The following is a 22,716-nucleotide window of genomic DNA, read 5'->3' as shown; positions in this document are numbered from 1 at the left end:
ATTTGTACATTCCAATCCTTTCATTATTGCTGTTGTCATTTTATTAGTGTTATCATTATCATTATTAGTTTCTTCTTTTCTGTTCTATTAAACCGTTCTTATCTCAACCCACGGGTTTTGCTTCTTCTCCCGATTTTCTCCCCCATCCCACTGGGTGGGGGGGAGTGAGTGAGCGGCTGCGTGGTGTTTAGTTGCTGGCTGGGGTTAAACCACGACAATATGGAGCACAGCTAGGAAAAAAAAAAAACATCAACTGACTCCCATCTTAAATGTCTTGTCATTTGTCCCTCTTATTACATCTGCAGAAGTTATACACCTTCCACTCTATATAAATGTAAGTATTAGACTAATTATTCACAGGTTTAATTTTCCTTCTATTTTCAGGCTATTCACTTAACTTTCCTTGCAATTACAGAAAAGAATGCTTTCTCTTAAATTCCCTTTTCTTTGCTTAATTTTCAAGGGGAAAGCAGGGAAGGGGGGGGGGGGGGAAGTGAAAGACAAACCCATGTTTTTCTTCATAGTGTATGTTCCACACACAACTGTTTTGAGAAAGCCAGTGGATATCATTAGCTGACTCTGCATACCCTCTAGGTATCTTCTGCTCTTCACTCACTTCCTTAACAAAAAGGTGGGAGCACCATGTCTTGTATGCCTTGCCAGCTGTTGCTAGACTTAAACGTAGGTATCCTTTACTTCTGCTTGAACAACTGAACTGGGGCAGAAAAAAAACCAAACCTGAGGGCAGGGTGAGGGGAGGGAAGGAAAAGTCTCAGAGTATACATGTTTTAATAGCTTTTGGTACTGCTTGCTCTGAGAATAGACCTTGACCTTACACAGTCCCACAGAAAAAGGCAGTGTTTGTAACCCAAAGACTAGAACGCTCTGTTTCCATTACTGCACTGCAGCGGAGGTAAGTAATAAAACATACATGGGGCTAGCCTGCTTCCAGCCATACTCTGTTGTGGACTGTTCCAGTTGAATTAGTATATTCCATATAACTAATAAGCATTATATGTTTTGCTGTCAGTAAATGTAACAAAGCACATTCATTCTTCACAGAAGCAGCAAACATTTTGCCAGAGTCGAAGAATATGTATCTACAAGTTATAGTGTTAGCTAATATTGGGTTATTAAATATTTAGTATTTTAATACATTTTATTTGCATTGCAAGAATAGCTGGCAAACAGAGTTCCTATTGGCTGCAAAGCAAAAGTGGCATATAAAAAAAAAGTTAATTGCTCCTCAAAACACATTCCCACTTAAATATTCCAAAACTTAACACTGAACATAACATTAATCCCAAAGTAATTTAGGGAAAGAAATGCTTTCTTTTTATTAACTTTTTTCAAAGTTACGTCATGTTAGGAAACACATGTTGACAGTACAAGAATAACAAAGTATAACTGACAGATATAAAGCAGCAAACTATATCCTTTATTTAAAGAAGTGGATCGTCCTGCAAGAAAAAGTGCTGCAAATATAATGTACTCTGAAGACCGTTATAGTTCAACAGATAAAAACAGAGAGCAATTTGGGCTAGTAACATAATTAAAGTTCACAAGTAGGAGTTAAAGAATTCCTTTCCATACGGAATTCATTATCATTTTCTACAGGTGCATTTGTCAGTCTAGATTCAATAAAGAAAAAAAGATAGGTATTGCCAAAGAAATGGCAGTAAGCTTTTTTTAGATAAATTTCTAATTTTATTATGACAATTCTTTATATAGGAACCCATTAAGTTAAACAAAGCAGCAAACATCTCTCTCTACTAGTATTTCAGGTATGAAAGACTGTATTGTAGTACCTCTTAGTAATTCAGTACTATATGATCACAGAGATATGAGAAATACAAGAATATTCTCATATGCCACTTTTAATTGGTACTAACAGCAGAAATCAAAACAGGACCCTAACCTACTAGATATGTACTGCTTGTTCCACAGACGATAACAAAACTGAGCACCAAATCAAGGAACAGTAGTGCTTCCATCAGAAGCTCTACATAATACAGAAGGTTTGCTAAAACAAACTGTAAAGTGAAATTCAAAAGCTTTGCCTAATTCAAAAGTTTGCTCTCACATAAATGTGGGAAGACAACAGTTAGCTGCTAGGTAGATATTCCTTAGGTATCACTTAATGACTGAAACATCTGAGATTTTAGACTAACTTATGATATAAAATAAATTTATTAAAAGCATCCAATTAAAGGCCACAAAACTTAAGCCCTTTAAGAATGCATTCACTCTTTTCAGCCTTCAGAAATAAAATCATCTGGTGAGATCTCTTAGCAACTAAAGAGTTTATCTCACAAACCATGAACACAAGAATAGCAAATATAAGCTTCCTTTTCTTATTTGGCTGTAAAGTTTGCAGAGGCAAATCTCCACACTACATGGGATTTCAGAGACCAGCACTGATACCTCCTTAAAAGAAAGAAACTGTTCATGTAATAAAGGCTTCCTGAAGTATCTCCCTATATTCAAAGGCCTATTTTCCAATTCTCAGGCTTTCTACTATTTCAAAAAATAGAATCTGAACAGCCAAAAGCTGAAAGAATAGCTCTGTGGAAGAGCATAGTTTAAGAACTAACAAATTAAAAATGTGCCACCACATACCACAGCCACCCCCCAGCTTTTCCAGTTTTTTTCATCATCCATTCAGTACTGGAAGAGAGGGCAAAAAGTCATTCCTTCTCTCTCAGAAAACACACTTTCTATACATTATGCATGTAGCTATGTAAATGCTATTCTGAGTATTAAGAATTTTACATAAATATTTGGATATTAAAGCACCATGCTGAAACTTCATGGGGAAATTTCCCCTTTTGAGAAGAGAAGGGGATGATAAACAGTGATTGCGTTGTTTCATGATTTTAACAGAATGGCAAGATTTGTTACAATACAAGTAAACCTCTGAAAAACAACCACCAGACATGTGAAAACACTATTTTATTCCCTGAAACAATCCGAAACAGACTTGAGCAGGTCAGCTGGTGCCCTGAAGTAGTTCAATACATATCATGCATTGGCTTTGCTTCCTTCAGTGTACTGACTTGAATATAAAGATTGAAAGATATGGATTAATGAAAATGTAAAAAGAAAACAAGAATCGCTTATTCAGGGCTGCGTTAAACTTAATGTACACAAACTCTGCTTTGTACAATAACTTTTGCTGAAAAAGAGCTTCTTAAAATATAAGTAGCTTTCCTATACTCAGTAGCAAGAGCTTCTAGTCATCAACTCTCTTACGTAGAGATAAGACACATAAGACCTTATTACCTAGTTACTTCTGCCTTAGGTAGTCACTTACATATGTATACAAATAAGTCTAAAATTCTAAGTTAGCTGAAATCAGTTTTTTCAGATATGACTAAATACAGAAAGAGTGACTTAAGGTCCATACCTTCCACCTCCCTTTTCCAATAAAATCCCAAATCAAACACTCTTCAAATCATTGTGTCCCTATTTGAGCAGAGGTACATCCCATTACCCCTGTTCCATTTCCAGAGCACTACTTATATACCCATGTTTGCCAAGTGCACTTGTGTGCACCAGCAGACAAATAGCTTCAGAGTCACCACTGACTATGGTTCAAACTGCCTTCATTTCTGTCAGATTACTAGGTGGCAAAGTTATTTAAAAACGTTATTTAAAACCAATTTCTCTACTGATATTTTAATGAACTTTATTGCCATTGCATCTCAACAATTGGAGTTCGCTCATTCTTCTATTAAAAATTATACATTGAATACATATGAAACAGAGCTCCAAAAGAATTATTTAATTATTTTTTTTTTAAGTATTTAAAGACTAGTTGTCCAAGAACCAGAAAACAACAAAACAATGGTTTAAGAGTATTAAAAGGAACTAACAAAATTAAAGAGATGAGAAGTCTAGAAGGAGGGGCGAGGACAAAGGGAAAAAGAGGACACAACAACTTTGGTGTTGTACCCAAGCCTTCAGAAATATCAGATTATGACTATATTAGCTAATTATTAATAGGCCTAATGCCTACAATTCAAAATAGCAGGAAAACAGAACTTGTAAATATCACAAAAGCAACTTCAAAAATAATTTTAAAATTAGGTAAAAGATACAACAGATAAAGTAATATGTCATCATTATGATCCACATTTTCCAAATGCCCCAAAATTGAGAAGACTAGGACAGTGGCATGCTCAAAGAAATGTGACAGTCAGACAAGAAAACAATCCCTGGCTTTGAAATGGAAGCACCAAGAAAAAAGCAAAAACTCTAAAGTGTGTAGGAGTCTAAACAGCAGGTAAATGTTTACAACGGCAATAAAACTAGCTGCACCAGAAGACAGAACAACTTTTAGCATTCTTTATCCAAGCTACTGGAGGATTGAAAGCAAAATCCACAGTTACTCTAGAAAGATATTAGCAGACACTCACCATTTATCTACTTTCAAATTAAACATGTTCAGCAAGTCATTACAACAAGAAATTCTAAGTATTCATGTGGGTTCAAAGTCTAGCGAACTTTCACATGATTGATGGTATCACAAAAACACTTGCCACCCACACCCCTTGAGCTAAGGAGGGATCAAAAATTCCTCCTTGTTTTACCTTAAGAAGCTGACTTCAGAAGCCCCATAGTTTTGTTTGCAGTATACGCATCTAACTGGTTTCTAAGTAAAACAACAACAACAACAAAAAAAAGAAAAAAAAATAGTCCAGACCCAGTTTCCAGATGTTGGACTTGCCACTAAATAACCACGAAAAGATCACATGAAGGAAGACTGGTAGTTCAAAACTGAGGACTTTGGCTTAAAACTCAGTCTTAAGACTCCAGTCTACTATAGGCTTCTGTGACCTTCATTAATTGATAGCAGGCTCTTCTCATGATCTGGACATCATACTCTGTGTATTAGGTGCTTATCTGCTATTTCAGGAGAAGAGCACAGCCTCCGATCCTGGGAGAGTTAAAGGGGAGGGAGTGGGGCAGGGGAAGGGAAGTCTTACATTGGAGCCTCCAACACTGATAAACCATACCATCTGCCTCCATTGCTCACTTGTAATTTTTTTTTTTTAAACAAAAAGTAATTTTCCTGTATAGTCTATAGCACTTGAGAAAAAACTATCTATACATAGCCACAATTGTTTCCTGTTTCTCCTCAACAGGAAGAGGGGTTAGAAGGCTTTTGTTGAAGTCATGCAATTGCTAGTATGCTGTTATCATTGGTGGTCAGCAGCCAACACTGTCTGCTTATGCTCCTTTATCTGTAGTTGGCTCCTCTAACACCTCTAGGCATACACTGATTCTGTTTGTACAACATGCGTGTAACACAAAAGACTTCAAATGCAATGTTAATATAACAAAGTTATGCCAAATAAGCAATGTAAAAATGCTATTTTCACAACATAAAAAGCACTAAAGAAAGTTCTAGCTAGTAACAATAATTCACCTAAACTATTTGCTCTGTTGGTCCTTAGAGCCTGCTCACATGCATCAGCTGTGTGCAGAAAGGGAAAACAATTGGCTTGGAGCACCAACTGTGAATTCAGAAACAATAGATAATATCAATTTGCATCTAATCCATTGACTGACATTCAGAAAAGGAGAACTATATTAACTTAAAAAAAAAAAATCTGTTCACTGTCTAAGCAGTAACAGCAAAATTAAACCCGAGTTTTCCGTATCCTTTAGAGGAAGTTTAGGACTTGCTTCATTTACTTAGTACCACATCTGTTGATATCTTCTCTTTGGTGCTACATACAGAACAGTAGTTCCAAGTTTTCATGCTTTGGGAATTTTAAATTGAAATCTTTAACATTAACTGCTTTTTGGCTTTAGCTTTAAAGAGAAAATATATTTTATTGTTTATTTGTCCCCAAAGTATTTTTTTTTTGTTTTTTAAATTCTGGTGGGAAGTATATTTCACCTTAAAAACCCATAGTTTGCATCAGTGAGATTCCATCTCACTCCAAACTTCAGGAATACAAATAAGCCCTTCCCCCTTAAAATCATGTAGCCACTGGAAAAATTAACACATTAAATTATTATTAAAAAAACAAAGCAAAAAACCCCACAAACTTTTCAACAATACTGGGGGGGAAGTCTGGTTTCTGCCTTCATCCTTCTGCTACTTCTCAAAGCAGCAACACATGTAGACATATAAATACATGTGTGTGGGTACATATGTGTGTGTGTGCTGTTGCTTTGAGAGGTAGCAGGATGAAGGCAGAAACCAGACATAAGTTCATCTCTCCACATGGAATAACGTCATAAATAATAACAGTAGCAACTTATCACAATAGTTACCAGACCTCTCTTATGCATATAGCGAACATAAGCTCAGTTCCTAAAGGTCAGGTCCGTGTATTTTATTAAAACATATATGCACAACACATAACCAAAAGCTCTGAAAACTCAATGCTACTTAAATACTACACGAGTGAAATATAGAGCAAGACCAGACACAATATGGCATCTGTGAAGCTGAAATGCACCATGTTCCATAGATGCAACAGGCTCCTTTAGAAGCTGGACTAAGTTCAAGACAAAAAGTCCTTGATTCTTGTGAATTGTCTTTTTGACTCATGAGGAAGTGATGCATGCTTCAGTACTATTAAGAAAGTTATTTTTGCAAATAACCCCTCAGCTACTGGAACATAAAAACCTGCAGAAGTACATGACAACTTGACACAAACATACTATTTTTAAAAAGGAAAGCTTGGTGCTTTAGCTTTGCCTGGAATCTTACATACCAAGGTAAATGCATGCACATGGTAGCAAGAGACAAGTTAAGGGATTTACTGACTGGAGCCCCAGTTCTACAGAGTGACACCTGAGCATTTTTTCCAATTATTTCAGACAAAATGGGGTTAATGTAATAGAAACAACAGTCACATTTACTTTACTCTTCTTCAGCTGCTAGAACCTAAGCAGCAGAAATTTCTTTTTTGAATTTCAGCTTCAAGGAAGTGTTTAGTATAGGCTAGAATTATATTCAAATTCCCAATATAAGCCACACTAATGAAGTGCTTCTTGCTCCAATACACACATCCTCTGCCTCTGTCCAAATGACTATCACAGCCTTCTCAGTAGTTAAGCCATAACACAGCTTGGCTTAATGTAACATTAAGAGTTAAGTCTCCCGCGTATCTCTTATTCTTGGAATAAGAGAACACCAAGAGGTCAAGTGAAGACTTTTTATAAAGTTCTCATTTTTAATTTATCATGTCCAACTTCAAAAGCATTCAAAGATAACTGTGACAGACTTTCACTATTTGAATGTCAACCCTATAAGCATTATTTATAGGCTTAATTATACTTCCAGTATATAACACAAGACAGATACTTCTCACTTCAGTTTCCCTTAGTAACCACAAATGTGAAAAGCTGACTGCAGCACAGTTTGAGGGTCATTTCAAGAACAGAACAGGCAGAGAAAGGCTCCATTTTCAGATACTGCTGCAGAAACAGATCAGTACAGTAAAAGGTAATCTATGAAAATTATTAGAACACCAGAAGGTCAGTATCAAGATATAGCTTTTCCCTCCCCAACTTTATTCTGTTATTTCTCCTCATGTCAACAGTTTATTAATAATGCTGAAAGCAGGGAACTTGCACATGATTTTATAATTAATGTTATTTACTATTTCTAACTAGTTATCTAAAAGTGAACCAGTCAACAGATTGATTAGCTTGGTTTTTTTTGAAGAAAATAAAAAAAGCATTACTCAAGTACTACTAGCTAATTCCCAATTTAATTCCTGTCAAAATCAGCTATCAGATACACAGAATTCTAAGATTAAAGGTAATGCACATTACTGTTTTGCTTCTATTTTGTAATGAAACTTTAAGTCTGCACTTGCTATGCAATGACATTCTAACAATAAAGCAGTAACTTACAGAATATTCAATAGTCCCTTTAGGCTTTTGAAAAGACATTCGTCGCCCATCTTTCTTGTCTGGGGTCTTCTTCTGGCCAGCGTCTGAAAAAAATTGAGGCAACGTGCGTGTTAAATTCATTTTCCTCTCTCAGTACTGTCACAGGCTGCTGACTACAGCCCCGTGGGCAGACATCTAATTCACCAGTTACACAGCTTGCTCCCGGTGACTGTCTAATAGACAACCGACTGCTAGAATAAGGACTTCATTCCTCTGCAATGCTTTAAGAATTTGACCAATATAAACAACTGATAACTGGGAATCAACTAACTGCATAAGTACTTGCTGCTATCCAGGAAGCTATTGATGAAGGAAGACTAAATAGGAGAGTGACCCCATCAGGCAAGCAACATTTCTGGAACTACTGTGTTTAATTGGTTTTATCTCATACCCAGTCTGCTTTCATCTAGATGGGAAATGATCTAGAGCTCCTGTATGTTTGATTTAATCAGTTGGGATTTTTTGTCATTGTTTGATAAGTATAGAGTATTTAATGCTTTTTTTATAAAACAAAGAGCATTAGTGTTTAACTTCGCAACTATCCTGTCTGTAGCAAACACATACAGCCTGTACATAAACAATAAAGATTCTAAATAAAGAAATAACACAAGTTAAGAACTGTTCTTTCTATTGAGGCATTGTATTTTGATACCTCCATTTCATAAGCCAAACAGGCAAAAATTTGTACCTGAAGTAAACTCTACTATTTTATACTAATTGGCTTGATATTTGTGATAAACACAATGCAACAGTGAACTTAAATGATACAACAGAAAGCATTTAATTTTACATCTTTAAAAAAGTGGTTTTTTAACATATCCATTTATACACACACATGCATTTTTTTTAGATGAATCTCTTAAGTTAGGTTTCTGTCACAAGACCTCCACCTTCAACAGTTCAATATTTGCTATTAAGGAGCCCAGAATACTTACGTGAATGATACACGTTAAATTTTCATGCTACAACAGGATTAGTTACACTCCCATTTTGAGACATTCAAATTTCTGTTACCATAACTGAATATATTTAGTAAAATATTTCAAACCAAATTGAATAGAAGAAACAAACCTTACAAAATATATTATTTCAAAGTATTTTAGCATGGCTAGATTGAGAATAGAAAACATACTGTATGTCTTTTTAAGCCTCACCTGACATAGTAAGGAAACTTGCTATAAATTGACAGCAACTTTTACGCATTATTATTTTTAACTAGTATCCTGACTGCAACAATGGACAAGAGACTAGATGATACTTGCACGAATTTCATATACCCCCTCCCAAATTTCTACATGGACAGTTGGAACTATTAAGATATGAGAGGGGGAAAAAAAACCAAACCAACACAAATAACACAGGAAGTTCTGCAGTGCCAAAAAATAAGAAACAAAATACTACTACTAATAACAACAACAACAAAACAAAAACATAAACCTCAGCAAATATCTTACATTTGCTATATAGGGCAAGCTGCAGAGGACAACAATAAAAGTGATTTCTAGAAGACTAGCAGATTCAACATAGTACTCTCCTGGGATATTCTTTATATAATAAAGAAATAAACATTGGACTAATTCTACTTCTTTTATATATTGAAAAAAGTCTGAGGAAGAATGTTTCCATACCTACAAGATAAAAATTTATCTATGGATGGTATTAATTATGGTAAGTTTTTATGAAAGCTATGAATGACAGTCAAGACTATAAGCCTACTTTTAAAAACTTTCCAGAAATTCTGAATATCTAGGTACTGGAATGAATACAGCTGGATGCAGAATTAAATACATTAAAAGGTATTTCTTCCCTTATTTACTAATTGCAGCTTTTAAAAAGTTACCTAAAATAAACCTTTATTTCTGATTATATGAACAGTTTTTAAAGACACTACAAATGTCTCTAGGGGAAATTAAGCCAGCTCAGTAATGAATAAAATACACTAAAAGTTTGTGTGTAGACTTAACAGTAGCCAACAGTCTCCTCTTCCAGGTCAAGTATTTTGTTACCAAAGTGTCTACCTGACCTTGCAACACAACAGGTGCCTCCTCAGCAAGCTACCGAAAAACTGCAACAGCTGCTTGACTGTAGCTGTTCCAAATTTTTCAGCCCATATCAAACCTTTGCCAGCAGTATAATCATCTTCTTTCAACAGCAGTCTGGTTCAGATACTCCTAAGCAAAAGTCAAAGGATGCAGGTGAAGACAGACTGATCTCATCCAGGATCCTGTAAATGCCTTAATAATCTATACACTGAGCACCCCTATTGTAGAACAAGCATCTTCTTCCCCTGTCTGCCCCCCACGCCACTATTAGATAGAAATAAAGATGCCCCATACTACAAATGTATATATGCACTTGTATATAGCCCAATGTTGTTTGTGTGGTTTTTTTTCCTAACCCAAATTTAAGTTTCCTTTTGCTTCTTACTGGTTCATGTATAAGTGTCTAAAGAGTTTGCAGACAGGTGTCACTCAAGAGGTCAAGATAAGTTATCTTCTCCCTCTCCAGTAATTGAACAGTAGAATAAAGTCTTGCACAAATAACCACTTCTGTTCCTCGTGCCAGAAATAAAAAAGGAAAGTTATTTGTTCTTCAGGGCAGAAGGACCTGTTGCTTTAGACTTCAGAGCACTCTGGTAACTTCAGGAAAGCAAGAGCAACCAGCAGGTAGGGGTGTGGAAGGAAGGTCCCTGTTGGATGCGCCTTGGAGGGAATCAGACGTCAGGAGAACTCCTACCACAAATTCCCCAGGAGCTTATAATCTGCAGTTTTTAATCTTTTTTCTTTTTTTTTTTAATGTCGTCCCCTCCATACCTAAGACAGTAGTAATTCCTACCCTTCCCATCAGTGCCCACTTCCATTCCTTCCCTCTGTGATAGCATTATTTCCTCCTCACTATATGGATACAGGATTCAAGAGTTTCATAACCTGCTGTGACTAAGTCCCCCAAGTCAAGAAGAGCTGGAGGCAGGCAGTGCTGAGCTATGTGTGCGCCGACTACCCAGCTGGGCAAGCACCGGGCATAGCTATCAAAATCCACACCTCTGCCCACAGCCCCAGTGCTTGAGCTGTCTCTTCATAGAGAATCCATCCGTTTCACCTAACACCTCAGAAACAAAACTAGGAGGTATTTCAATTGTGAAAATAGGTCAGAGTAGCAGAGACACGAGTTCAACCTCCCTGATGGCATACTGCAAAGCCTCCAACTATCTCTCACTGAACGAGCAGGCTATTTATTTTTGAGAGGAAAGTGAGTGCAACTTTCAGTCATCCTTGTGTTCTAGGAAGCACATGAAGGGAAACAGCTGCCAGCATAGGATGCAGTGGTCCGAAAAGACCTCAGCACCAACAAAAATCAGTTTCATCCTTTCATTTTACTTATTTTCCTGATGATAACTCTGTTGCACACAAGCTCATCTTGTTAGGTTACCCAAAACCATTACCTCATCGGCCAGCGGTACCCGAGTGAGACTACCAAAGGCTGATGTTCTCAGACCACAGGTATAAGAAAAACCTGACACCACCGACCATGCTGCACACAACCTCAAGAGCCAACAGTAACTTGTTCAACGTGGGGATCTGTGGTGCTAGGTTATCAGATCTCTAGCTGTGCTGTTTTAGACACAAACAAGACCAGACCTTTTGTAACATCAGGGTTGATGCTTTAATTCTGAACTACCATTTCACAGGACTGGACCTCCACAACAGCTTGAAACACTGAAGTGGAAGATTACATGTCAGATCCACAAATGACAAGAAAATATTTAAACTATCTAGGATTTAAAAGACTAGAACTAGAAAGATGCAGAAGGCAGTGTTCAGAATGACACCAGACCAATATTTAGTCTGGATGCATACATACAGAAACTTAAGATTAAATGACTGTAGCATAAGAATGGTTACATATGATCATCAACACAACCAGAAAGAAGTACTTACTGTTCCAACATATTTATACAAGATAGGAAAAGGGTTTTTAGGAACATCATGTTTTAGGAATATACAGTTTTCAATAAGGCAGCTTTGACCTTAAAATATGCAATAGTCAGTGGCATTATTTAACTGCAATTTGAAGACAACTGAAGTTAAATTCCAACATTTATAGGGAGGCTTCTATAAGCTGCTTCTGTAAGGCCCTGTGCCACTGAATTTTGGTTGACTGAAAATATTCCAGTGGTGCTGCTAGTTCAAATTGACACAAGACTGACATTTCTTAGTATGCCATCTGAGCTGAATTGTAGACCTTCAGTTTTCTGCTTGCTGATGTTTCTAGCACATCCTTTGGACTTTGGCAGTAAGAGCTGATAAAGAGAACTCAAGATTTGTACAGTGAGTAACAATGCAATGGTACATGCTAAGAACTGCTTAGGAGTATCTTCAAGCTCCACATAATGTACTAAATTTTCCTTTACGCTACTATTTTTCTGCATGATAAGCTTAAATCTCAAATAACTTGCAATGTTTCTCAGTTACTGATCTATTCATTTCAATGTTGACAGAAATTATAAAGATCACTTTTTCCAGAGGAATAAATTGATAAACCAAACAAGTATCCTCTGAGATAAAGCAAGTAAGCTGGACAAGTCAACAATTAATGCAAATTGTTTACAGTTAGTAACTGATCTTATTATGGTCAAGAAGATGAGAGAAAGAGGATTTATCCCCCTGCCCACCCCCACCCCCCAATGAGAACTGCAAGTTATGCATTAGATTTACATGTGTTTAAGAAAAAGGCAGAAGCAGCAACCTTGCTAAATGCTTGTCTAGGACACAATTTTTCACAGGATCTTAAAAAAAACATGCAGCACATATGGGCTGAAGATTTTTAGAAACCAAATCACAACAAAGTAAGGAAAGAAAAGTAGTCTTTCTTTGAAATATTCTCAGAGACATTGTTATTTAGCAGCACATGAAACAACTATTTGATAAACTGAGAAAGCATAGATACTACATCTTTATTAGATTAGTTCTGCTCAATAACAATTAGATCTTTAAAATCTATTCACATAAAGAAACAAAAAAGATTAAAGTAGGAAATCTTTATATTCCATAAGGCTTGGTGACTTGGGTTTCCTAATAGCAGGGGCTACATCTCAGTAGAGCAACTGCCTCATTGACCCTTCTCCCCCTCCTGCAGTTAGATATGCTTATGCTAATTACCGGAATATTATTCTCAGTTATCTTCCAATGTCTTAGGAACCAGAAACAAAGAGGCCCTAATAGCCTACAAGATGCTAGTAGCCTCTAGTTTTCTAGCCAAAATGGTAGTTTTCAGAGCAAGGCAGTGTCATAAACAATGACCCCTTTAGCCTCCTCTTGCTAAGCAACTGCTACTTATTCTGTGATTCAGTCTAAGTCATGCTCTCAAAACTCTTGATCCTTATCACTGCTCTCCACATGATTCTTTTGTTCACATTTTTCTCAAGCAAACCCCCAAACTAAATGCATCCAAGACCTTTGAAGTGCTGATGCAGCATTAACACCACATCAAACTAGCTTTTTCCTGCAACATAGATTCAGCACTACTTCAGGTTCATTTTGTGATCCCCCCAACACATGACCCTCTTTTCTGCCATCCAGTCAGCTGCATAGCACGTAGGCAGAAATAATTAAATGCATGATTTCAGAATGAAAAAAAATTCAATAGAAACAACTTTAAGGCAGGCCACTTCTCCAAATGACTAGGAGACATAAAGCCAGCTCCATGTGTGACACTCCTGATATGTGTGCATCACACAGGCTTTCTTCTAAAATAACATTTCATATTCAGGGTAAACATAAACGCTTCACCAAATTTTATGCCACAGCATGTGTTCACAACAGTAAGCTTCCTTCCCAGTTCCATCTGAAACATGTATGTATACAGTTTAATACATTAGAGATTACCTAAGTGCAATCTCTACCTCCTGTACAACCTCTCTGCAGACCAAATTCATATATTAATGAAAACTAGTAAAATCATGGCTGCTCTACTGAGACAGCAAAGGAAGTCAACTTTTCCAATTAATAATTATTGTCCACCTCTTTCAGGTATTTAGGCCCATTTAGTCATATATCTTCAAGTCTACACAATACCACACAAGCAGTTTGACCATCAAGCAGCAATATCAAGCTATCCTGAGACATCTTTAAGAATTTACACTTTGCCTTATCACACTTAAGCCAATGGTACCTAGTTTTTCTAAGCTCAAAGTCAGTCAGGTTATCCTAATAATACAGCAGACTTGTGCACTACAACTGCTCTGCTAACACACACAGAGACCTACTGTGTATGTGAAATTATACCCAATGCTTCAGTAAACATCTTACTGTACAAGTTTATTGCATTAGGTTTGCTGATGACATCAGACTGGGGGGACCAGTCAACATACTTGAGGGCAGGGTTGCCATTCAGGGGGACCTGGACAAGCTGGAGGAACAAGCTGACAGGAACCTTATGAAATTCAACACAACAACAGTCCTCTGCATGGGAAGGAAGAATCCCCTGTGTTGTACAGGCTAGCACTGCCTGGCCAGGGACCAGCTCTGCTGACAAAAGCCTGGGGGTCTTGGTAGGCAGCAAGCTGAACGCGAGCCAGCTGTGTGCCCTGGCAACAAGGACAGCCAACAGCATCCACAGCTGTATTAACAGGAGCGTAGCCAGCAGACTGAAAGCGCCAGAGAGAAGCAACTAGTCTCCTTAACTTGGCACTCAGACTGCTTTTGGAATACTGGCTCTAGTGTTCCTGTCCCCCACCCCTCCAGTCCCTTTTAATATAAGACAGACACTGATAAATGAAAACTATTTCAGTGATGGGCCACCAAGGTGGTCAGGGGCTGTGAGAAGAGGCTAAGAGAACAGAGGTTCTCCAGCCTAAAGAAGAGATGGTTTTGAGGGACTGTAACAGCAGCATCCCGTACCTTCTAGATAGCTTCCCCCCAGGTGTCAAGATGACAGAGCCGGGCTCTTCAGTGATGTACAGTGGGAGAACAAAAGACAACAGACATAATGGACAAACAGCAGAGCTTCTGACTGGATAAAAGGTAAAAATCTAATTGTCCAGAGCAGTTGTGCAGTTTCCATCCTTGGACATTTTCAAGGTCCAGCTGGATGAAGCACTGAGAAACCTAGCCTGAAGTCACAGTCTTCCCTACTTTAAGCAGGGCTAAATGGTCTTGACTGCAATTCTAGTTACCTCTGTTTCCTCCCACATTTTTCTGGCAGGCAAAGCAGATGTATAAGGCCACCTCCAAACCAAGCCAGAAGGAGATCCACACATATAACACAGCAAGGTGTGTTACTTACTGATGAACAGAACGGTATTATTGATACATGTAGTAAGTCGAAAGGCAGCCATGAGCATGAAGTAAAACAAACACACGATACAGTCAAAGGATACCAGATTACTTGAATAAACTGTACTTAGATTAAAAACTAATCTAGCAGACAACTGAAACAGATACACACTGAACTTCAGTAAAACATCTGATACATGTGGGAATCCTACTGAACAGTAAAAAATGGAGTAAGAATTGTAAACTATGTCAAAAATTCACTAAAGGGGAGAGTGAAATAGAAACTAGCAGAATGGAGGGGTATATCAATAAGTTCCCAATGGACTAGTTTTTAAAACAGTTCAGTTTCACATCAGCAAACAAACTCACAGCACAATCAACAGCAAAGGCTGGGCAAAATGACACACAGTGAATTCTGTAGCCCCAAAGCTTGAAGAAATAAAGGCAGGGCAAGATGTAGTAGTACAAAGCATAACATGAAGTAAAAGATCATTTAACATCACATACACCAAGGGAATAGTAAAGAACTTCTATATACTAGTAGCGCATAAGTCGGAAGAAGAGATTGTGCATACATTAACATATCACAAGATGACTGAGTCACCCAGCCTGCTACATTCCAAGATCACATTTGCTTCTTATGCCTGTACCAACCGAAGTATTTTCAGACATGGAAGTGAAGCATTAGCATCTTTGTAAAGGGTGCTGGTACATTTCACATGTGCTTCATCCGGAACAGTGTGTACAAGAAAACTTGCAGAATTGTGTCTCCCCACTTTGAAGCCTCTCTCATACTTGATCATACACCTGTTAAAGTTAATTTCTTAAAACTGAAGTACTGAATAAGGATGAAGTGAAGAAATAACCTATTTTATTCTCATGTGTGCTTTATTCCGAGACAGATTTTTAGAAAGGAAGATACTAACTTTTACAGCAAGACTTGACAAATGTACTATAACTTGGCCCTGCACATTTATCTTCCTAATGCGCTGCTGCTACCTTCACCATAGTACAGAGGACTGACAGGCCACATGGCTTACTGGATATACTATGTACGGTTATCTCACCAATCAAGACTCAAAAGCTGATAAGAAAAAAATGTAAATAAACCCACGGGCCACATGGTTCAGAACTGAACAATCAAGTTGAGCCTGAGGGAGAAAAACAACAACAACAAAAAAAATCTTTTAACAGAAGGCAGCTAGAACAATTTCCCTGACAGACTGGTTAAGAGGATTCTCTGAGCAAGAAGTTCTGAATCACTGATTCTCATTTCTTTAACTTCTGTACTTAGAGACTACTGCAGGAAGTCAAGACTGCCTGTGCAGTGTATCTCCTCCCTCCATGAAGTGACCGCAAACAGAAGTGAAGTGAAAACGTCCAGGAGGGAAGAAGCATGAGAATCCAGGTATGGAAGTATATCCTCACAGAATGAAAGTGTTATCTGGAAGAAACCTCTTGAGTATTCCAGCCTCCAGTTTGAAGCAGAAACATTGTCAGTATCAAATTAAGTCAGCTTAAAACTGTAATCTGTCCCAGTGATGAACCACTCTCCTTGTGAATTTTTTTCTATTGTCCAATTTGAACCTCCCAAGCTAAAACTAGTGGCTGCTGCCCCTTCTTTTATCATCTCTTACTACTGAGAAGAGTGTGCCCCTTTAGGCAGATGTAGGTCACAGATTGCCTCTAAGCTGCCTTGGTCTCCTCTTTGCAAGGCTAAAGCCCAGCTCCCTCAATCCCTCCTCAAAGGTCATGTGCCCTATGCCCCTCAGCATACTGGCTGGACCCTCTACAGTTTCTCAGCAGCCTTCTTTAACAGAGGTACACCAAACCAAAAAGCATATTCAAAGTATGGCCTCACCAGTGTCACAGAAAAGAAGCGAAACCATGTCCCTCACTGCCAGCCACACTCCCCCTTACACAGCAGACAAAGCAAAGAGCATACTAAACCATGAGACATGCTGTTGGCTCATTTAAGTAAGAGGTTTGCATAGATGAGACTCAAATTAAACTGAATGTTCAAGTTAATTCTGCAGTAAAGATAATCCTTAATCACACATTCCCTAAAGCCTTTGGTTGCATCTTAAAGCAAATAAACACACGCGTGCAACTTCAACACAATATATACCAACAAACGAGAAAGCTACATTCTGTCCAAGCTAAAGTCTCTAGGTAAATCCAGGCCTTGAATACATACATACTAGCCCTTCCTAGAAATTATCAATAGACTATCTTTTGAAGTTGTATTTCAAAGCCCACGAGGCCTTTTATTTTTTAAAGGAATTTTACACTCTGAAGTTATTGTTAGTGCCTTTACTAAAGCCAGATGCTTTCTCTAGAATTTCTGGTCCTCTTTGCATTTTTATCCTCTACCACAATCATTAAAAGACAAAATGCCTTTCTAAAGTTATGTCACTGACTTGGCTGCTGACACAAACAATGTTAACTGGTTAAACAGGTTTACAGCCTCCTATGGCACTACTCAGTCTTCCAGTGCCTCCTTTCTCCCTACTAAGAAATACTATAAACTGTTCTGTATGTACCCAAAGAAGTACACAGGCTCAGAACAGTGATTTAAGGTACAGCACTTGAACAAACTTGCCTCCCTGAACTTGGAAACCTTATAGAGCAGCTGTTGAACTGCTTAGAAAGACAAGTGAGAAAAAAGTAAATGCAAATTTACTAATATTACACGAATAAAATTGAAATACTTTACCGTAGATGTGAAAGTAAAAATAATTAAGAAAAAAAAAGGTTGGGGTTTGTTCCAGAAACGTGAAACAGGGTTTTAAGGTATTTATGAAGAACTATTCTTTTAAGAAGTAATGCATAGTCACAACTGAACCATGCAAGGAAAATGAACACTGAAAAGATCCTTCTGAAAGTCCTAAGTGGGAAAAAAGATAGAGTAATAGGTAGGCCTGGATCCAGAACACCACATACAGGGATTGAACATTTGGAGTAGTTAGCATTTGCCCTTAAGGCTTAAGTTAATGTCAGGGGACCCATCTCTAATTAAAACAGTGTTGGATTTCAACTGAAGTATTGTAATCATTGTTACAGCTTCCACAGCACCCTTTACCAGGGCACAGGAGGTTTGTGAAAGCCAGCAAAATGCTTGCCAGAAGAAGAATTCTACAGTCACAAGAATTTGTTTCTGCCCATAACTGACAGAAACCCTGTGAAGATGACAGCATGGGAGGGCCAGGATCTAATTGCCTCACACAGTGTGCTCTGCCTAGGTTAGGAAAAACTCAAAGTCTGGTTCTGTCAAAAATTCTATGTACACAGAAACCCACCCTGCATTCCTGAACTGCAGTCACTTTTCATTAACACAAATTTTAAGTATTACATTATGGAAGTATCTGAGGAAATCACTTCCTGCTCAAAGCCAGGGAAAAAACAAAACATTATAATGCAGTCTTAAGTTAATCCTTTATCCCTGAGCAAGAGGGGAAGAATAGTCATAGAGAGCTTCTCCCTCCAAGAAACCACATGTATCACAGGAGACGCTTTAGACAAACAGCTGAACACATGGCCTTGTAACTGATCAAAAGACCAGAAAAAGCTGAAGAGTTTTACTGCCATTTTGCTTCTGCAAAAGTGTGTAAGTAATCTTTATCAACAAGCCTTTAACACTTTGTAGAGACCTTATTCAAGATACTTCATCTCACTGCTGAAACACAAGTTGCTGTCTCTTTCTCGCCCTGTATGTCTTGGGGTACACAGAATAAAGAAAGAAAGAGTGGCACTGTAAATATTGCTCATTGCCTATTATCCGTTCTGTGCAAGAAGTGTGATCCAAGGCACACAAGGAGACATCATCTACATCTGACAGACTGCACGGGCATTCCTATTGCCTTGCCTACTACAGTGAGTACCAGATCTTGTTTCTCTTGATAAAAACCAACTATTTTACTCTTCAAAAATAACCTAAAGTAACAAAGAAACGTAACGGTCTTTAATATTACCTTTCACTAGAGACCTGACTTCAGCCTTACCTATGGACAATGACAAAAATGCGATCATCCACAGCACAGAGCTTCTTGAAACAGGAAGCTGCTCTTCAGATCTATTAGAAAGCATTTTCACAAACTTAATTCATATGTCGTCTTCTTTCCAAGCAGTCCTTAGACCATGCTGCTTTTACTAGTTACGTCATGGTTTGTTTTTAATTGCCAATCAATAGCATTGATTGCTCCTAGAGTCCTTATTGCCCAGTCCTCTTCTGCATCCACAGTCTGCATATGTTCACTGTCCACCCCTCCAGTTTTCCAGGTGTTTCTCGCCAATCTGAGTAGTTGCTTCAGATGAGCAAGTTACAATACCCATACGTACAGCCCGATAACATTATCAAGAAAAGAGGGTGACAAAAGCGGCCCTCTTCCTCCCAGGGACAGGGCAAAAAGAGTCACTTACTGTCCGCTGTCTGACCACTGAAAGGCAGAGGTACTACTTCTGCCCTTACCATCACGAAACCTACTTCCAAAGTACTGTTGCCTGTTCTTCAGGAGCACGTGAGAGGCAGAAACCACCCTGTACACAAAGGAGATCTCAAGTCGGGGAGCTCGTGCTCCAGTCACTTTCCCTCACCCTGGTCAATGAAAGTACCAGGAAATTGTGCCTGTGTGTGTGGGAGCGATGGGTAATGAAAGTCAATGCAGTAGTACTCTCACTGCAATCAGGAAGAGGAGCAGCAAGAGCAAAGCTGGTGGTTTGGGTTTTTGTTGTTGTTACTAGACCCGTCTTCTGGTGCAATCCCTCCGGGGCGCAGGCTCCGCTCAGGCAGGCGCCGGCAGCAGGGCAGCCGCCCCAGCACGGCGGCGGGGCAGGCCCTGGCCCGCGTGGCGGCCCCCCCCGCCCTCCCTTCGCTCTCTTCCCCCGCCGCCTCCGCCCTCGGCGGCCGCTCCGAGCCGCCCGGGCAGAGCAGCCGGCCGCAGGGCTCCGGGCCACGGCAGGGCAAGGCTGCGAGCCCGGGGCACGGCGGGGGAGCCGCGGGCCACTCCCGGCTGGGGAAGGGACCCTCGCCCCCTCCTGCTCCCGCACGCTCTCACTTCTCCCGCAGCTCGCTCCCCGCCGGGGAGGCTCAGAGGGGGCGAGAAGCCGAACCCGGTGCCCGGAGAGGCCCCTGACCGAGTGCTGCCCCCCCCCCCCCCGCTGGTACCTGGCGCCGGTTTGGCGGGGCCCGGTGCCCCGCGGCTCCGGCTGTCCGAGAAGCGGACCTGGCGGAGGCCGCCGGGCACGGCCCCCCAGAGGCGGCTGGCGGTGCCGCGCAGGAGGCGGCCGCCCTTGCCGGTGAAGGTGGTGAGGTAGTCCATGGCGGGGGGGGGGGGGGGCTCCTAACGGCCGAGGGGCGCCATGGCCGGGCCGGACAGAGAGCTCCGCGCGGCCGCCGGCCCCGCTCCACAACTTGTGCAAACTTTGGGGCTCGGCCCCGCCTCCATTTAAAGGGGCCGCGGCGCCGCCGCCGGGGCTGGGCGCGGACGGGCGCGACCCGCGGGCCGTGAGAGAAGCCGGCCGTGACAGCCGAGGCCGCGGCGCCGCGGGGGTCCGCGGCCGACCCCACACCCAGGCGCGCCCGGGGCCGGGGCAGGCCCGCGGGGCGCCGCGCGGGGCCGGGTTCGGCGGACGCGGGCCGCCTAGGCCGCGGCCGCCCTCCGGCGGAGGGGCAGCCTCTCCTCAGCGGCTCCCTCCGCCCGCAGCTGCCTCAGCGCCCCGCATCCTTCGGAGGCTCCTTGTTCTTCCACAGGACGGCGGAGGGGGGAGGCAGGCCTCCCAAACTTCCCTCTGCTGCAAGAAGACGTCCTGTCCGCTGGCCGAGAGGGCTTTTGGGGCTGTAGGCCATGAGGGGGGTTTCGTGACGGCCACGAATGGGAGCGGTGGACGCCCCGGTCTCCTTACTGCCTCTGTAACCAGGGTGCTTGGGACATGGCTCCCCTTTAGTCTCGGGCAGACTCATGGCCACCTGTACGTCTTTACGAACTTCTCCGCAGTTTGGGGTTTTAGTTGCGTTTTGTGAAAGCTCATCACTTTATGGTGACGTGCTGCAAGGCTTTCTGTTAAGTTATAGCTTCGCGTCTCTGCTTCCCTTTACTAAGCAGCATGAAAACCACGAATCAAGGCAATCTCTTAAATCTTCTCGCATTTGTGGATATTGAGATGTTTTACCACTGCAACTGTAAAACAAGACCAGCTGTGTGGTTTTGCTGTTCCGCTTCTGATCCCTCACACTCTCAGACTGGCCTGCCATCTGGGATGCCACTGTCCTTGTTGTGCTAGCCCAGCCATGTCACGCTGTCCTCCTCTGTGTGTTAGCCAACTTTGATAACTGACTCAGCCTTTGAACTCGCAATGCTGCTTCAGTCTTCCAGCAGAACTTACTAGGTATACAAATGTTTCTTTCTCTTTGAAAAAGACGATTGGATTCTGGTGTTCATTTGTACGCTCACATTTTCTGTCCTCGCAATTCTTGGAACTTTTAAGGTTTGAAAAAATAAAACCAGTTAGAACATGATCCAACATTTTAGCAGAGAAAGAAACATCTAAGGCATTGAATCTCATGATTAAGATCTGCCTTACGATGTGCATTCTGCACGTATTGAGGCTGGAAGAACAGCCATATCATTATATTTACTACCTGTGCCATAGACGTTACGAACGCAGAACTGTAAGATAATGTCCTTATATTCTAATCAGAGTATGATGCAATTACATGCTGCATCTTGCTGCAAATGAAAGCATTGTTTAATAAAAAATGCTCTTGTTGAGCCAAATCTATTGTGTACATGCAGAACAGAGGAACAAAGTGCTGAGCCATCTCAACTCCTATTCACTTGTAGCAGCTGCTCAATTAAATCAGAGTTTAACGTCAGCATTTTGGAGTGCTGATTTCTGAGGGTTACTTGATCTAAACAGTACTCTCAAATCAACCTTTCTACTACTTAAATCAGTTCCTGCTCAGGAGCTAATGATGTTCAAGACTTTTTTCAAGTAAAACCTTTTCACTGAAACAGAACTAGAAATTTTCAGCAGAATTAGCTCTCCCTCCCTCCCTCCCTCCCTCCCCCCAAAACCTGCAAGTAGAAATGTATGTGTAATCTGTCTGTTCCAGGACTAATGAATAAATTGGGAACTGCAGAGTCACTGCATGGTCTAAGTACCACTAGATGTTTAGTATATAAACTATTCTGCCTACCAGATCTGTCTTGCTCTAAACACTGTAATTAGTTTTCATCTCATTACAGTGTTTCCGCTGTGAAGAAGTTATGGTTGGTCTTTTGCCCTGTTGATTCTATTTTAGGCAAATTTACCTATGTCTTTGCACCAGGCATGAGTTTACAACTGTGGTGCTCAGCACTTTTGAAACTTTGAGCTGGCTTGTCCACCAGTACTCTAGCCACATATGCACCTCTGTTACTGTACTCATTGCATGTATTATTTCCTCTGTCGTTTGAAACAGTTTTTTTTTTCTCTTCCGAGCCCATATTATGCAGCATTTATCATTATATTGCAGTGATAGAGG

The 22,716-nt window shown here is 40.3% G+C and overlaps 1 protein-coding gene across 10 annotated transcripts in view; it reads right to left on the bottom strand.

The window, feature by feature from the left end:
* The window catches only part of OXR1 (oxidation resistance 1), a 305,008-nt gene that overhangs the window by 68,894 nt on the left and 213,398 nt on the right, over positions 1-22,716 (bottom strand). For 8 of the 10 annotated variants that reach the window (XM_052786770.1, XM_052786769.1, XM_052786766.1 and 5 more), the window contains one exon: positions 7,882-7,964. In XM_052786770.1, coding sequence (XP_052642730.1) covers positions 7,882-7,964 — 83 coding nt within the window. Of the gene's footprint in view, positions 1-7,881; positions 7,965-20,358; positions 20,528-22,716 lie in introns of those variants that run through there. The other 2 variants (XM_052786773.1, XM_052786778.1) reach the window with 1 other exon arrangement.

The sequence above is a fragment of the Harpia harpyja genome, chromosome 5 (assembly GCF_026419915.1).
Source record: "Harpia harpyja isolate bHarHar1 chromosome 5, bHarHar1 primary haplotype, whole genome shotgun sequence".
In the NCBI taxonomy this organism is placed as follows: Eukaryota; Metazoa; Chordata; class Aves; order Accipitriformes; family Accipitridae; genus Harpia; species Harpia harpyja.
Note: the sequence above shows the minus strand (reverse complement) of the source record. Positions and strands in the feature narration are given on the sequence as shown.